At 45.0% G+C, this 17,732-nt stretch overlaps 2 protein-coding genes across 7 annotated transcripts in view; one reads left to right on the forward strand and one right to left on the reverse strand.

The window, feature by feature from the left end:
- Position 1: 1 nt before the first annotated feature.
- lgals8b (galectin 8b) lies at positions 2-4,133 on the forward strand. Of its 2 annotated transcripts, XM_086183669.1 has the most exons (8): positions 2-202; positions 396-484; positions 1,543-1,753; positions 1,852-1,971; positions 2,057-2,083; positions 3,146-3,234; positions 3,322-3,487; positions 3,579-4,133. In XM_086183669.1, exons 1-8 carry the CDS (start codon positions 164-166, stop codon positions 3,726-3,728), a joined length of 891 nt encoding a protein of 296 aa, XP_086039795.1. In that variant the 5' UTR covers positions 2-163; the 3' UTR covers positions 3,729-4,133. The 2 variants fall into 2 exon arrangements, with proteins under 2 accessions (XP_086039795.1, XP_086039796.1); XM_086183670.1 differs by lacking the exons at positions 2-202; positions 396-484 and adding an exon at positions 1,271-1,416.
- A 903-nt stretch (positions 4,134-5,036) lies between these two features.
- Positions 5,037-17,732, reverse strand: part of zdhhc14 (zDHHC palmitoyltransferase 14) — a 48,418-nt gene continuing 35,722 nt past the window's right edge. For 3 of the 5 annotated variants that reach the window (XM_086183665.1, XM_086183667.1, XM_086183663.1), the window contains 4 exons: positions 17,174-17,276; positions 16,185-16,294; positions 13,875-13,980; positions 5,037-6,789 (listed from right to left, as the gene is read on the reverse strand). In XM_086183665.1, the coding sequence (XP_086039791.1) occupies positions 6,322-6,789; positions 13,875-13,980; positions 16,185-16,294; positions 17,174-17,276 (787 nt within the window). In that variant the 3' untranslated portion in view covers positions 5,037-6,321. The remainder of the gene's footprint in view (positions 6,790-13,874; positions 13,981-16,184; positions 16,295-17,173; positions 17,277-17,732) is intronic. The other 2 variants (XM_086183668.1, XM_086183664.1) reach the window with 1 other exon arrangement.

Here is a 17,732-nt window from a genome sequence, read left to right on the forward strand (position 1 = left end):
TTTCTGCGCATGCGTGAGGTGATCTCGGGGCTGATGGAGAGGAGATGCGCGCAGCCATCAACCCAGCGTAGCGCAGGACAGTTGGATATTAACGGCAGCAGCCCGTCTTCTGCCTGTGGTCCCCCGGCACAGCTGCATGTTGTAGTCCGACTCAAGAAGCTCGATGTCTGTGGCAAATGCGAAACACAGCGTCCTGAATCCGGTAAGAGGCGCGGCGGCTCCCTCCCCCGCTGACAGCTCTTCATGTCGCTGTTTTCTTCATCGTGCTGCGATCAATAAACCGTCAGCTGTGTGTGCTGACGGCCTGCGCACTGCAAATGCATGAAACATTATTCATCTGCCCCCCCCTTACCCCCCCCCTCCCAACCCCAACCCCAAACACACACCCTCCTCAGGTGATCCCTTACACAGGATCCATACCTGGAGGCCTGCACCCTGGGGAGATCATCATCATCCAGGGGACGGTGCCCGCAGATGCTGACAGGTAGGATGATGATTCAGTAATCAAGTTGTTGTTGTGTATTCTATACATCCACCCCCCCCCCCCCGTTGTTTATTTTTGATGGTAAGAATGAACTACAGCAAATTAAATAAATCCAGCAGACACAAACTGACTTGAGGTGTCACTCAGAGGCAGGAAGCTAGAGGGGACGCAGGAGCTGCCGGTGACTCAGAGATCATGTTTGCTCGCACTGACAAAAGGTTTTCTTACTTTGAAGAAATTAGAGATAAATGACTAAAACGATATCTGTAGTTTTATCAGTTTTAGTTTAGCTACACTTTAGATACACTCTTGTCTTCTGGCTGTCGCACAACAACTGGATTATCTGTGTTCTCCAAACTTCTGAGTATCCTGCTACCTTCGGGTTGTAGTATTTGTACCAGGCAGTAAGCTAAAATACACGTTAAAGCGATACTTCACCCAAAAAAGCGTGTTTAGGTCTGCTGAAGTCCCAACCCAGCATCAGAAAGGTGATGTCAGATCTGAGAAAGAGAAAATGTCCGGTGAGCTGCAGTTCTCTGGGTGAACGCGTCTCGTTGTTGGCAGAAGTCAGAGGTCAGACTCCTAATAAAGTGGGAGGTGCTTGTATGTTTAGCTTGAAGCGAATGGCGTCCCATGGCTGCCAACCACAAACAGCAGCAAAACTACCTATAAAAACACCCGTTAGCAAACTCTGGAGAGCAACACCTGGTGTGATGCACGTCTTCTTCATCCCGCAGCGAGCGCAGGAACCCACAAACGCCAGCACTGCTTTGCTGCTGTAGCTTCTGTCAGCTGTAGGTGGCCATTAGCTTCAGGCTAAACGTACGTAGCTGGCTCGCTGCAGTCTGGAGTCACAAAGAAGAAATAGTCTTTGGGAGCTCCAGACGTCAAGTCCTAAGTACTTGACAGCCAAAATACACTAATTAGATGAGGTATTGCTTCAAGACCTGAAGTACATCTGCCGATAATGTAAATCAGAGTAAATCAAATGCGGCGGACTGGAGCTTGTAAAGTCTTCGGGGAGCTGCCTGGTTTTTATTCCAGCGTCCTCTCCGCAGGTTTCATATCGACCTGTCCAGTGGCTGCAGCACCAAGCCTCGCTCTGACGTCGCCCTCCACTTCAGCCCTCGCTTCAAAGGCTCGCCCTCGGTGGTGTGCAACTCCCTGCTGCAGGAGAGCTGGGGCAAAGAGGAGACGCTGCATCAGCTGCCCTACAAACGCGGGGCCCCCTTCGAGACCATCATCCTGGTACATGAAAACGTCTTCAAGGTCAGTAAGGCTGCTGTGGATGAAAACAGATAAAATAGTCCCTAAAGCAACCAAATCTGTACATGAGAGGACGCTGAGATACTCGTCTTTGTCCACAGGTGGCAGTAAATGGCGCTCACCTGCTGGAATATAAACACAGAATCCCACTCCACAGGGTCGACACGTTTTCCATATCTGGGAAAGTCAGGGTTCATGCTATCGGCTACATCCCAAACTCAGTAAGAACACCCCCATCTTTGCGTCCTTTGTGCTGGGTTAGCAGTCGTGGCTGCGGTGGCTAAATGTGGCTTTTCTTCCTCATAGGCAATATATTCAGAGTCTGGTGACCTGGTGAGTTTCTCCCTTCGCATTATCTACATAGACTCTCTTTGGTTGACGGTGCCCAGTGGGTCTTGTGATGCCAGTTTAAAAAAAAAAAGGTGGGGGGGGGCACACCTCATGAATCAGTCCTTTGTGCACAGGAGACTGGTTTTTTTTTTTGTCTGTGAGCTGCCATCAACATTTAAAAGATAATTCCAGCTCCAGTCTCATTTTTGTGCTAATTGAACAGAACTTGATGAGTAGGTCTTCCATGTTTGAGATAATATTTTGTAATTAATTCAATGTTCACCAAAATGTGCCCCCCCCCCCGCATCACGTCTCTGTGACTCCAGAATGCAGAAGGAACTGGCTACGCATGTTGAGCTTGAAGCTAATGGCAACCGATGGCTAAACATTGCAACCCCCCCCCCCCCCCGCAAAAAAAAAGTGATTTCACAAACTCTCAAGTGCATCATCCGCTATGATCCACGCAGGAATCCACCAACACTTGGGTGTGATCTCCTGTGAGGCACTGATTCGCCGTAGAGCTGAGCAAACTCAGCTGCTACATTCAGTCCAACCAACTCGCTAGTTCTTGTAGTTCTTGTACACGGCAGCGCCGAACGTTTGTTCCTCTTTGGGTTAAAAAACAAAGGTGTGGATTTTATCGAACTGCCATGAGCTTCAAGCTAAATATACGTGACTGGCTTCTTCCTCTGCTTTGTGGAATACCGAAAATGTGATTCAGAAACCAAAAAAACAACTTGGTGAGCTCCACGTATTTGTGAGTACCTGAGAGGTAAAGTACACTTTATCTTTGAAGTATACCTTTAAATTACTTCTTAGTAACCAAACCGACTATGAATTCCCCCTCATCGCTAACAGCTCATCACACCCAGTTCTTGCTCATTTTTCTTGTTCCAAGTATGAAACAAGGTTGTTTTTCTTTTTCCAAACTCACACAAGCATCCACAACTGCTTGATAAAAAAAAAAAACAACACACAAGCTGAGCGATAAAAAGGAATTAATATCTCATAATAGTAATACGAAAGAATGGCCAATTACGTCTAAATAACTCGTGTACATGTCAGAGTCTCCCTTACAAAGGCAGTGTACTTAAAGGACTGAGCCCCGGGCAGCACATCACCATCAAAGGGCAGGTCAGCGTGTACCCTCACAGGTAAGAGACCTGCCACCCAAACCAGTCTGATTAACAGTTAAAGCCCCCCGATGACTTGATTATAACGCTTGGATTCACCTCCTCCAGTTTTACAGTGAACCTCCGTAACAGCAGGACGGAGAACATCGCTCTGCACCTGAACCCCCGCATGAAGTCGAGTGTGTTCATCAGGAACTCGTACCTGAGTGAATCCTGGGGTCAGGAGGAGCGGGAGCTGCCCTTCTTTCCGTTCTCTTCGGGGGATTATTTTGAGGTTAAAAACAAACAAAACAAAACACCAATACCACCTTAAATTGTGAGAGTTGCTTTGTTAATGCCTTTGCTCTGTGGATGTTTGTTGTCAGATCGTCATCCTGTGTCAGCCCCATCAGTTCAAGCTGGCTGTGAACGGCTCACACTTGTTCGACTTCAGACATCGGGTTCAGGACCTGAGCAGCATTGACCAGCTGGAGATCATGGGAGACCTGGAGCTCACGGACGTCAAACTGTGGTGACTCGGGACTTTTGACTTGCACAGAAACCAGGGTTGTGCTCTGTTTGTACAACATGCCGCATCACCTTCGCCGCCGTGACCCAGACAATGGATGCTGAACATGGTTTTGTCTCGCAGCAACCACGTCACTAATGTTAAGCTAGTCTAGCATTGGTGGCGACTGCGGACTGTGGATACGTCCTGCTAGAGACTACAAGGTCCACGTTGCCCTGGCGAGAGGACCGATGCATGAGAACAAGCCAGGAGCCACCACGACTGTTTACAGGTTAGGACTGCTGAAGTGCATCTCTGCCGTGATATTCCCTGTTTAGTGTCCAAAACTGTCAGAAACTCATTTATAATGTAACTGAAGGGGTCTTTTTTTTTGTTTTTGTTTTAATAGTAATTAAAACATTTTTACAAGATACTGCTTCCAAAATGGTGGGTTTTGCCTTTGAAATACTCGCTAATAGCTGTGTTGAACTTACAAAGATGTTTTCTTTCCCTGTCCCAACACTTGTTTGTGACGTGAGAAAGCGGAGAGAGCCAGTCACATACCTTGTACTTGACGCTAATGGCGCCTTCTAACAAAGGGCTAACCCTCAGATTCGCCTGCACTCGTTCTGGGAGCCGAACTGGAGGAAGTATAGATAATCATACTGAAGAATGCACCTGAGAGTTTGAAATCAGATGTTTTTGGCAGGGTTTTGTTTCGTTTGTTTTTTCCCTGTCGTCAGTAGCGATTAGCTTCATGCTAAATATAGGTGGCTGGCTCGCTCTGCAGGGTGTAAAAGAACCGATGCAGGAGCGATTAAAAAAATAAATAAAATCGTGATCTCAACACACCTATTTGTGAATATTTGAAAGTCAGAAACACTTTGCGTCGTGCTTTAATGTGCAGTCAAAATGATTGTCATTTAGAAATGTTACACAGTAAGTGGCATTTTCTTTTTGTTCTTTTGTGCATCCTTCTGGTTTTATTTCGCGCTCTCAACCCGGACAACAAGGTCCCCAGGAATATCCCTCATCCCATGCCTGCGGTATTCAAGTCAGTTTAAACACGTAATCGTGCGACAGACTTCTAGCACAGCAGCGCAGTGCAGGGTCAGTGAGAAAATGAACCATTTCAGTATGTTTTGCGACCTTTATGCAAGATGTAGAGAAAACCAGAATCCTACAGCTGTGACCATGTGCTGCATCTCCCGCTCAGTGCTGCAAGGAGCAGTCCTGTTCCTGAATGACAGGAAAACCCTGGGTTCTGCCGTGTCCTGCACCCCCCACGGTCTGTTGTACTTGTAAAATATGGAAGAAAATCTTCCCCGTGTATCATACATTATTTAATAATAAATAAATGTGTTACCATTATAATGTGTGTATGTTAAAAACACTGTGAACTTGAGCCCTCACTGCTTTTTCTCTGTGAAACTGTAGTTCTCCTGCTCCACCACAAGGTTTCACAAGAGTACTACATTTAGGCACACACACATCAACTCCAAACCTGAGATGATTTCTTTGTGGCTACAGAACACAGCTTCTTTACAGAATATTAATAGCACCGCAAGGAGTGCGCAAAGAGCCAGCCATGTTGATTTAGCTCGAAGCTAACGGCGCCCCATGGTCACAAACTACAAAGTCTGTACAAACTTTCAAGCGCGTCCTCCGGTATAATCCACGTCTTCCCTGTCCAGCGGCGCCGCAGCTCAGTAATCCACAAACACTTTGATTTGAGCTTAAAACAAATTTATGACTTCCGGTCCGACGCTCATTCAAGGTGGCATCACGACGGAAGGGGGTGTGTTTGTGGATGACTGAGAATAAAGAAAATGTGGACTATACCCGACAACGCACTCGAGAGTTGGCGAACGGACAGTTGGTGGTGGGGCGCCATTAGCGCGGCGCTACATACACCTTCTGTATTCTGAAGTCAATATTAATGCAATGGCATCTGATAAAAAGTAGGTGTTTTATTAATATCCACAGGAAATATAATAATTTGTAAGATTTGTAATAACCATGGTACAATACAACAGTCTCTCATTTTAACATAGAAAAAGCAGGATGATATGCAACATGACATCAACCATTGCACTGCTGAGACTATCCATGAAAAAAAGGCAAAGACACTGTCCAATCAGCAACAGGCAAATAGGCTTAAGTCTGTTTTACAAAAAAAACCTGTCACACCTGTGATCCATTGACAGAAATGCAATCTTTTGACCAAAAATGTCATGTACTGTCGAAATATTACTTTTTTTGTTTTGTTTTTTTTGCTTGCAATGTCTGTGACTGACAGACATGCGCCACTTGGACCGGTGCAGTTTCCAGGAGCTAATGAACATTACTTCCCTTAAAGTAGAAAAAATGTGTATGTCTGAGTTGTCGTACACATCACCACATCAGGAACCGTCCAGCCACCTTCCAGCAGAGAGGTCTGGTGGGACCGTGGCCGGGGACGACTGCTTTCACTTCAGTTCTGTTCAGTTCCATTCAGCCTTCTCCAGTTCTCAAGTCCCGCTGAGGAGAGAGAGACAGAACTGGCTCGTCCAAATGTGGCACAGGAGTGTTTCAGGGCTTCGGATACATTTTCTCCAGAGAAGAGGTGGTGCAGCCCATCGTCAGACAGAGCTGAGCTTTACCAGTCCTCTGACTGAGTCCTCGTGTAGTGAGTCCTGGCTGGCTGGATTGTAGAAGCCAGCCTGCATGGTGTGGCTGTGGCCCATGGGGCTGCCGCACGGAAGCATGCCCGGTGGCGAGGGCACTTCCTCTGGAGTGAGAAAATGGTGGTGGTGGGCCACCTGGTCCTGGAGGGGGTGGTTGTGTGTGTGGCTGTGTCCGTGGATTGGCAGCATGTCGTTGGTTTCTTGGCAGCTGAGGCTGGGCGTGGAGGTTGGAGGGGTGGGCTGGCTGAGAGGGAGCGAGGTGCAGGGTCCACCAAGGCCGAGGGAGGTGCGACCAGGAAGAGAACCTCCATTTTCGGGGGAGGCCGTCAGGATGACTGGCTCGCTGCTCTGCTGCTGGAGAAGAGGAGTGGCAGCGGCCTGCAAAACGAATTTGGTGCTCTGAATGCACTGGTCTTGGTCACACTGAGAGAAGCAGCAGAAAGCCAAAGGATATGAGAGGGGAGGAGGGAGTCAAAAAGATAGATAAGGTGACCGGAGGTGAATCACAGGAGAAGAAACAAATGAGAAAATTTGATGGAAGAAGAAAAGGATCAGAGAAAAGGTGAAGAGACAGGAGTGAAGTGGACGGATGATTGGATAGGGGAGAGAAAAGGAAAGAAAAAGATGTTAGTCCCCTTGTTAGAATGTAGAGCCACACAGAGAAGCTGCACCAGCTCGTGCATCCGCCCCAGTGAAAACAGAGCTGACGTCGATAAACAGTTGAAAACAGTCAGCCTATTGATCCCTGCTGCTCCCTTTAGAATGGAAATCACACCTCTAAAAGTGGAGCAGGGAAACTGGGCTAGGACACAACCAGTTATCAATACCATGCATTAGCAACGGGGGCGTTAGCTTTAACCCCATTAGCCCTCTATCTTTAGAGAACGATCGCGTAATACAGATGAGAGACCACCAGCGTGAGGCGGTGACGCGGCCGTGAGGCTCTTGGTGCTTTTCACCACGTGAATGTCAAGACAGGTGAAGCACAAGGATGTCTGGATGTCTCACCTCTCTGTCTCAACATTATTGACCTGAAAAGAGCAGATTGCAGGTATGATTTAACCCTTCGATGGGATTACTTTACTACCTGTGAGCTGTTGTCTTGGTCATCATAAGCCACACACATGGAACAATCCAGGCCATCCAGATCCACTTACACCCCAGCTGTTGCGAGACCACCAGATTCCAGTAGTCTTGCAGATTGGTGTTTAACATCAGCCCAGTGTTTGACACAATACACAAATCAAAGCTAAATTTGTACGGGGTGGATGGCCCTTTTACAAAGGGCCATTCGGTCATTCTACCGGAGGAGTGAGAGTCTGGTTCGTGTGGCCGGTAGTAAGTTGGACTTGTTCCCAGTGAGGGTTGGACTCCGCCAAGGCTGCCCTTTGTCACCGGTTCTGTTCATAACTTTTATGGACAGAATTTCTAGGCGCAGCCGGGTGGTGGAGGGGGTTGAGTTTGGTGGCGGGAGGATGTCGTCTTTGCTGTTTGCGGATGACGGAGTCCTCTTAGCGCCATCGGGCCACGACCTCCAGCTCTTGCTGGGACAGTTTGCAGCCAAATGTGAAGCGGCTGGGATGAGAATCAGCACCTCCAAGTCTGAGGCCATGGTCCTCAGCCAGAAAAGGGTGGTTTGCCCACTCCGGGTCGGGGGGGAGGTCTTACCTCAAGTGGAGGAGTTTAAGTATCTCGGGGTCTTGTTCACGAGTGAGGGTAAGATGGAGCGGGAGATTGACAGGCAGATTGGGGCGGCATCCGCAGTCTTGCGGTTGCTAAACCAGTCTGTTGCGGTGAAGAGGGAGCTTAGCCAAAAGGCGAGGCTCTCGATTTACCGGTCAATCTACATTCCAATCCTCACCTGTGGTCATGAGCTTTGGGTAATGACTGAAAGAACAAGATCACGAATACAAGCGGCCGAAATGAGTTTCCTCCGCAGGGTGGCTGGGCTCTCCCTTAGAGACAGGGTGAGAAGCTCAGTCATCCGGGAGGGACTCAGAGTAGAGCCGCTGCTCCTCCATGTCGAGAGGAGCCAGTTGAGGTGGTTCGGGCATCTGGTGAGGATGCCTCCTGGGCGCCTCCCTCTGGAGGTTTTCCAGGCATGTCCAACTGGGAGGAGGCCTCGAGGCCGACCCAGGACACGGTGGAGGGATTATATCTCTCGGCTGGCCTGGGAACGCCTCGGGATCCTCCCAGAAGTGCTGGTTGAAGTGGCTGGGGAGAGGGCAGTCTGGGCTTCCTTGCTGAGACTGCTGCCCCCGCGACCCGGACCCACCGGATGAAGCGGAGGACGACGAAGACGAGGAAAGCTAAATTTGGAAACGGGAATTTCTGGTCTTTATTTTGCTACGTGGCACGCTCTGGTGCGATCCGAACTTCTTGACTCATTCAACCGAGGAGCAGGAGTAGAGACAAAAGAGCTGAACAAGTTTTCTTGCAGAAACTCTGTTGTGTGGACCAGCAGCTGTGGTGTCGTCAGGAAGGTCAAGTGGCATTGCTAACCAGAACGAGCTACCTTTGACAGCCTCGGAGATGTGATTTGGTGCTTTATCAATCTTTTTATCAGTTGTTCACATCCACTTATCACCTTCACCTGTTTGGCTGATCTCCAGGTTGTTGTAAAGACTAATTTGACCAAGGTTTAATGGACTGAAGTGACACAGACATCCCCAGTGACACTGTTGGATATTAAGAATTAAGCCAGAAGATAAAGGGAGACGACTCTTGGAGCGTCTATCTTTTATGGCCTGCTTGTGTTTTCAAGCCAAAGCTGGAATGACTCAGCACTGTCCTTCCTCCATCTACACCAGACATACATTTTCTTGTAAGTCAAACTATTAACAGAAAAATAACTGGTAACTTTTTTTTGGATATTTAGTCACTTTCAAAACGCGCCCGTCCCAAGTCCTCAGGCTCTTTGTTTTGTTTCAGTCAGGCAAAACAGGAAATTTGTAGACGTTCCCTCAGCTCTGGGAAGCTGGTTCAGACATTTTCTGACATTTACAAAACAAACAAATGTCAGTGAAAATATGAAATGATTGCAGCCTTTCATTGCAGCTTGTGCAAAGCTTGTTTACCTAATTTAGATATTCGGCTTTTTTTAAGGTCACACAAAAAGAAATTGACCTCGTACAAACAACATCACATATTTAAGTTGTCACGACGTCAACAAGCCTCAAGATGGCATCAGGCGATCACAGCTGTCTGTGTTTTTCCTGACAACACGCCGCTGTCTGCTGAGAGCAAATCCTCAATGTGGTTTATGTTGTGGTGAAACCTCAGACTCATTGATCCAGGAATTCACCACCCAATGACCATCTCTCCATTTACTCTATCAATACGTGTGTCATCCCGGGGTGAAGCAAGAGAAGTCCCTCCTCACTCACTGAGCAATTATTAACAAAGAAATGGTGACTGATCAAATGTCACTGTGTGTGTGTGTGTGTGTGTGTGTGTGTGTGTGTGTGTGTGTGTGTGTGTGTGTGTGTGTGTGTGTGTGTGTGCTGTATAAAAATAGCTAACCGCTCAGGCTGGAAAATATCAGACAGAAAAAGAGGGAGAAAAGGAAGATAGACGACCAAAAATAGAAATATTCACAGCAGCAATAAGAAATACTGGACCAGGAGGTTAAGGGAAATATTGGAAATATTCGTACGAACGCGGGTGATGTTAGTCTCTCTGAGAGCAGGACTACACAAAAACTGCAAGGCCGAATTTCACCAAAGGGGTGGGGGGGGTGGAGCAAGAACCCATTGCAACGTTTTTAGGTAGGGTGTAGAACTGGTCACATGCAGAGGCTGGAGTTTGTGACATCACATACAGAGTGGGCGAAGGTGTGACACAGAAATGATTAAGAACAGTTTAACTCATCCAGAATTTTAACTCCTCACACATTTTTTTCTGCCAGGATGTGGGCACAGTTGTCACGTCCTCATCACTCACACAGCCATTATTAACAAGCCGCTGTTCACATTTATAACTCATTTATGATTGCATACTCAGATAAACAGAGGGCTCTGATGCCTCAATTAAACAAAATGTCATGATTGGTCTCTAGGTGGACCTCCTCAGACCCGGTGCTACCAGATGTCCCGACTGATGTCATCACAACTGGACAGATTGAATCGAATGTCTCCGTATTCATACTGATCTCACTTCGTCCCGCCGCCAGCAAACAAACACATGCATTGTTTCTGGCGTGGTGCAGCGCGGTCTCTTTTTAGCTGGGATCAAAGTGTTTGTGGATTACTGAGCACACGGCTGGAGGTGTTTTAGGCAGGTTTGCCAGTTGTTAGCAGTCAGTTGCTGTTAGCTTCAGGCTAAATATCCGTGGCTGGCTCCTTCTGCATTCTGGAGCCGCAGAGTAGCGTTGAAGGAGGGAAACAAGCTGAAGACATTTGACTATTTGTGAGTGCTTGAAAGCTAAAATACACTTCTTGGGCATCACTAAGCTGTCACTTAGCTCAATGATCTGTCTGGATTATTATTTATTTAAATTGATTGCAGAGACTGAGAGACAGTGAGATGTTTAGTGTGACTGACTGACATTTATCGAGTCGGAGCACAGTGGGATGTGTCAATGTTTTTTCGCAAGCCGAGTCGGTCTGAAATTAAAAGTAGAAGAGGGAGCCATCAACCCGTTACAGACTGGGAAAGCTCTTACAGCGCTTTACAGTTGAAACGATGTTCACCAACGGATTTATTAAAAATAACAATTAATTGATGTTATTTTTTTGCCAGAAAATGTGTATCTTTGACCTTATTTTGACAACCAGATTTAGTTTACAATTAAGTATTATCTATCACAAATTATGATATCTGGCAAACTGGAACCACAGGATATTTTCTCGAAAAAATTATTTAAAAATTTTTGATTAAATATCACAACAGTTATCCACTGATTTCCTGACAGCTGAATTGATCAAAAGATCTTAATGACGGGTCGGAAGGCTGCCATCATGATGACTGCTCTCGTTCAAATACTGTTTCCTCTTCCCCCTTAAATCAAATCCCGAGCAGAGGATTTATGTTACTGAGGTGTCATGTGACATCATATCATACACTGTTACCATGGCAACTGCTTACAAGGCTTCCACCTACCCTGGTCTTTTAAAGCTGCACCACAAACCTGTGCCTCATGCAGATATTTTCCTTTTATCACCAAAATTCAAATGGAACCTCAACAATACATCAGTGTAGACTGGTGCCCATCACAAATTATGTCTGTTGTGGTGTAAACATGCGCTGTGTTTACTTGGCCCCTGAGACGACATCTCCTCAGATGATAGATACAGAAGAAAATATCAAACCTTTGCAAAGTCAATCCTGTCCTGATGATTGGGGACTAGTTGACAAAGGACCACAGATATTTAAATATGTTTCAGCATAAATTCTTTTCATCTTTATTTACGAATGAGAGCGGGAAAAACTCAGCGGTATAAAAACAAACAAACCCACAACTGTCATCTTTGTATTTAAGATTATTCAACGGTGCAGGACTTATTTGACATGAGTCTGATTCTGTCTATTGAGGGAAAAAACTGAACTTTAAACTTGTGAAGTGAGTGTGACACACTTCACTTTTCTAGCTCGAGGGCCCTGCTGTCTCCTCCATGTGCTCACACACTTGATCTTGATGTGCACCCATCTAAACACTTCTTTAAACACATAAAGCAGAGAGGATTTTGAACTGAGTAAATCAAACCAAACAAACAGATGGAATGCTCCAGTATATTGTGAAGGTGCAGTCTTTGTAGTGAACCATCAAACTGTCCTCTGTGGTTTCCTGCCCAGTGACCCCTCTGTTGATCACAAACTAGAATCCTCTCTGAATCATGTGCACAACACGGCACACTGACACGTCAGTCAAAATGTGGAATTGAAAAGAGAAGTGAAAAGTCCCTGATAAGACAAAAATATTCACAGGAATGAAATGATACGCATCATTAGCTGCAATCATGTGCATACTGAAACATGCAACACCTCAAGAACGACTGTGACAAGCTTTGATGCCAACTGAAGTCTGTGTAGGTCACTGTCCAGCAGCCAGCACAATAGGCCACCGGTAGCTGCTAATTATGACAGCTACAGAAAACAGATGGCAGATATTTCTGACTGTGCTAATGCTGAGGAATGTTCCAGCGGCACTCGGCGCATCACAAGTAGTCCACACATTTAGGAGCTGAAGACAGATGACATTCATGTTTGACGTCTCAATGAGAACGAGAGGGATGAGGTCGAGTTTAGATGAGAACAACTAGATGACTGTGAAAGAGGGAGGGAGGGCGCTGTGAAGGACATTTAGGAGCGGTGTGTGAATAGGCTTTAAATCTAGCGTCTAATGTGTGAGGTAAACAGCATAACAGAACAACAGAGGACTTGTTGCTGCTATTCAGCCAGCAGAGGAACACCAGTCAGTGAGGTCGACACAATGTCTTCCCCTCGGTACTACTTATCCTCTCTGAGACTCTAGCAGTTGGTTTTATCCTGCATGAGGTGTTTGTGGTGTACTTTAAACTGTCTAGTGCATCATCTGCTTTTCCTTTCATTTATATATGTATTAATCTCATATACTATGATTAAGAAGCAAAGACTCAACTGAAATAAGAGCTCAAGAAATCACGCACGCACGCACGCACACACACACACACACACACACACACCTTCATTGCTGCCACTGATCTCCATTACGGACAACAAGGAGTGACACATTTAAAATGAAATACGTCACTGACTCGTTCTTCGGAATCCAGAGCAATTTCGTTTGCTTCAGTCAATTGGAATGAAAAAGTAAGTGGATTTACTTTCCCAGGTCTGGACAGAGTGAGAAAAGGGTGAAGCGTTCGTGATTTTGTGGAATGTTGTAATGTTGTGTTGGGGGGGGCAGATAATTTAGTTGAGCCTCCAAAGTTTATAAATCCAGACTAGTTCATGAAGCGAGACGTAACCATTACAAGCATGAAAAAATTCAACACAAAAGATAATATTTAGATTATTCCTGGCAAAGGAGAAAAGCTTGAAAGCAATTTATTAATGCCCTCTGAATTATATGAAACTGTAGCCTCCATCTGTTATATTAGGCTTGTGGATAAACAGGAGCAGAACCAGGCCAGTGGAAAAGAAACCTTTTGGAAAGCTAATGTTATTTTTTTAGTGTTTGTTCTTCGTTCTACGCCATCATCATCTTTTTGTTGTCCTTTCTTAATTCTAAACTTACGTTATCTTTTGTTGTTTTCTCATAGTTCTACACCAATGTTATATTTTGCTGTTTTTAACGTAGTTCTACTGCGCTTTAACAGGCCAATATATCTCTTTCAACAGCCGGTAAGAGTGAATATTTGTAATTAGCTATTTTTTGGAATACTTTAGGCGGATCATTTGAGACAAGACCGCCTCAGGAGTCTGCAGACCCCTGCTTTCAATTACAACTCAGCCTGTATATTTATTTCCATGAAGTTACCAAGAGTCGCATCTTTGAGAAAAGACAAAGAGTCAGGTCAGGGTCTCACCATGTGGCTCTGCTGAGACTGCGTGGCACCGTACACAGTGATGCCATTGGCTGGTGGCGCCAGCTGTGGTGTGTCTGACTGGATAAAGCCCCGTCTGTCGATGAGACTGGTTAGACAGAAACAGACAGAGAGGAAAAGTATTGTTGGTGGCCGTTCATTCACAAATATTACACAGGATTAGCAGAGTGCAAATGGCCAAGTGACACTGCATTGTTATAAGAGACAATGGTGTGAAAGTGGACGTGTGCTGTGGTGACGTGACGTCCCGCTGTGAGTGAATCATTATTTCTGTCCTGTCGTTATTGCTACACAGCTGGCTAGAAACAACTCACTGAATTATGCATTTACATGTGTGAGGTCATAGGCCAGATTAATGTGTTACTGGCTGTTCATCAGCCAGATGAAGGCTGATCTGAAACCGAGGAGGCAGGCACCACAGCTGGATCAGTCTGCTTGTCAAGTAATGTCAGGAGGAAATCATTTAAAGGAACACACCAACTTTTGGGAAATGTGCTTGTTGTCCATTAGTTTTTAGAGCCAGACAAGCAGATAAATACTCCTCTTTCGTGTTGGGTAGATAACGGCGCTCCAGACCCCCACCTGATGGCTGACTGCTAGTTAGCTTAGCTGCAACGAATGCTAATGGTAGATCATTTTGAAAGAATACTGAATATATTTGATGACTTTTGAGAAGGCTTTTCTCAACTGTACCGCTGCTAGTGTTCATTGAATCTAAGCTAACTTGCAGTCAGCCATCTGATGGGTGGTCTGGAGCACCGTAATCTACTCAAGAGGAGAGAGGGGTATTTAATATCTAAAAATGACGTACAATAAGCGTATTTTCCGAAGAGGTGACTGTGTTCCTTTAAAAGAAACTGTTGGACGGGAGTTCCAGTGAGACTGAAATGAATTCAGGTGGAAATATTTTACTAGAATCACAAACACAGGCAATCTATAGCAGCTGCTTTGTGTGCTGCTGGTATCAGAATGTCTGCAAATGTGGTTAGGAAGCAGGAGCATAAAAACATATAGGCTGATGCCTTCGAAAATATGAGTCAAGGTCTCAGCGGAAAATGAAATGCAAGAGATTTCGTCCAAAGAAACATAGCCCAAGGCTGAGTCTCACCATTCCTCTCCTCTGTGGTGGACCCAGCTGTGAAATGCAGCCACTAACACACACATTGCAGCCACCTGTACCATCAGAAGACTCTCCTTTGCCACCCACCAGTCTTAACTGATGAATCATGTTTTTCGATGACCACAGCAGAGTGCAGCTGAGAATGTTGACTCGAACCTCCATCACTAATCCTCCTGGACTTTGCTAGAGTATGTGCGCCGATGGATATATTTAGTACACTTACGCATTCCTTTGTTAGGAACATCAGGTCTAACTGATGAGAAGCGACACTGTGACAAATGACACTCGCCTGACAACCTGACAGATGTGGTGATACCCCTCCGTGCGCTTGATTTCAGTTTCAATCGATCCTTTTTATCCCTTCATGTTTGATTGCAATGGCAGCTAGGATCAGTTTCTTCTCCACAGGGCTGAACTTGAGAGGATGTGCTACACTGGTGACGATGCGTGTCTCTAAGATTTTTTTTTTTAAAAAGTAAAGTGCGACTTAAAGGCTGAGAGACTCCATGACGTCTTGACAGCACGAGTGTTTTATCTTCAAAGTAGGCACGGTGGCAAGTGAAGATAAGAGATAGGAGGTATCTCTGTTTAGCAGGTAAGTAAGAACATATTTATATCTTTCATAAAAAACAAAACAAGATGGAATGAAAGAAAGATATTCAAGTCGGAGAATTCAACAACCAGAGTTTTGTGGATGAGCAATGAGAAATGCTTACGTGAAAGAAGCTGGGAGGAACAGTGTGATGACGTTTACGGTCACATGGACATGAGAGTGCATCTGTGGCAGTAGGGTGTATTTTTATGAAATCACATGAACGGCAAAAGTGTGAAATTGAATATAACTAGCCAACTTTGATCTTAGATTTGGTTTGAAAAAGAGCTACAAATCCGTTCGGCTCTTGCTCCATCTTGGTGGCTATGTATAGAGAGAAGGCTGCGAGGCAGGCTCAATTCAAAGCAGCTCCTCACATCAAAAGGAGTCTTGACTAACACTTCTATTTAAACCCCCTCACAAAATGGAAAATGACAATGAGGGAAAAACAGGTGCCGTGACCTATTACAGTGAAGGTGAAAAATTAGCGTAGGGAGCTCGTCACAGCAGTGAAAGATGGAGTCTGGGAATATGTGTATCACCTCATAAATACTCTCATACTCGCTGACAAACATCATACCTTGGTGGCAGAGGTCCACACAGTGCTGCACAGCAGTTGGTGAATATATTGCCATGGCTGTAGGGGTTATAGTTGTCCTTCCCTCTTTTCGAAGACCATGAACCTTTTATCTGGAGGAGACGACAACATCATCCGTCACAGCGTCATTGGGACAAACAGATATCTCCAGTGTAACTGGAGGACAAGTCTAGAGTCTGGCTGACACAGATTATATTTTCAGTGCCAGGTCCAGACAATTTGGGCTCATATGGGGTTCAAACTCCACATTTGGTGTCTGGAGCGCAGCTGAGCAAACGGCGCTCACCAGTCCACCTTTAGAGAAGTTAAAGGTACTAAGAGCTAGCTTTGGGCAGTTAACATGCTTCTGTTAGCCTTTATTATGTCTAATAAAAGGTTGCTACAACAACAACAACAAAAATAAATGCAAGTTTTTATATTGTAAATTTAAAAATACTTTAAAAAACAACAATACAAAAATATCTGAATCTAAAGACTTGTGATGATTGGTTAAATCTACAAAAAAAACTGAAATATAGGTCAAATAATTTTTACATTATTGCACAGGTACAATGTGCTTTTATTAATTATCAGTCATCTTTAGTGGAAAGATTTCATTAAATTTTGTTTTATTTGCCACACACATAAAAAAAATGTATAGCTTTAAAATATATCACCTCCAAAAAGCTGCGGCTAAAACGCCCACACAAAAAATTTGTAAATACAGTTGAAATGGTAACCTCTTAAACAATAAAACTATATATTTGATAGGGAAATAAACTGAACAGGTGTTAAGCACTGCCAATTCACTTTATTTCATACTCTGACTGGGCAATTTGACAGCATGTGAAAGAGATTTGGCTACAGTTTCCACCACAGTCAGCAGTATTAATTGAATTTACAGTTAACAGTTACTGTACTGTGGTCAGATATCCCAGTAGTGGTACACAATATATCTGAAGCACTGATGTCTATTTTATATTAATACTTACGTCTTCGTTGGTGGTCTGGTTGGAGCTGATCAGGTAAGTATGGAAGCCTGAGAGGCCCACTATAGACCAGACGGAGAAGAAGCAAACCACCACTTCCAACACAGTAACACAATGAAGTCAAGGAATAATGAAGTCCTCCAGTTTCTACTTCATCTAGCGTTTCATTATTTAGTGTAACAGATGACCATATGAAAGCCCCTGCAGAAGCAGAGAGCGCACATCATAAACCCACACAGAGTCAGCATGGATACAAACTGGTGCATGCTCCAACAGCTAGCATATTGACCTATAGCCTGGGGACTGTCATTGTCCTGCCAATGCTTCTTTGTTACCAGTTCATTTGGCTGGGGCGGCACAACACTGCTCATTTTCTCTGCTCTAAATATAGCACTGAGATCATAAAATGCTGCTAAGATAACATCTTTAGAAAAAATACATAACTCCTAAAATAAACTCTACATTAAGACCAATATAAACTCCCCATCTAGCAAAACAGAGGAATTACTTGAACACATAACTAGAGACACTCGCTTTGCTCTGCTCTCCCCTTATCCAACTC

This window comes from Aulostomus chinensis, chromosome 17 (genome assembly GCF_037954235.1).
Source record: "Aulostomus chinensis isolate RoL2024-O1b breed Wild chromosome 17, RoL_Achi_v1.0, whole genome shotgun sequence".
In the NCBI taxonomy this organism is placed as follows: Eukaryota; Metazoa; Chordata; class Actinopteri; order Syngnathiformes; family Aulostomidae; genus Aulostomus; species Aulostomus chinensis.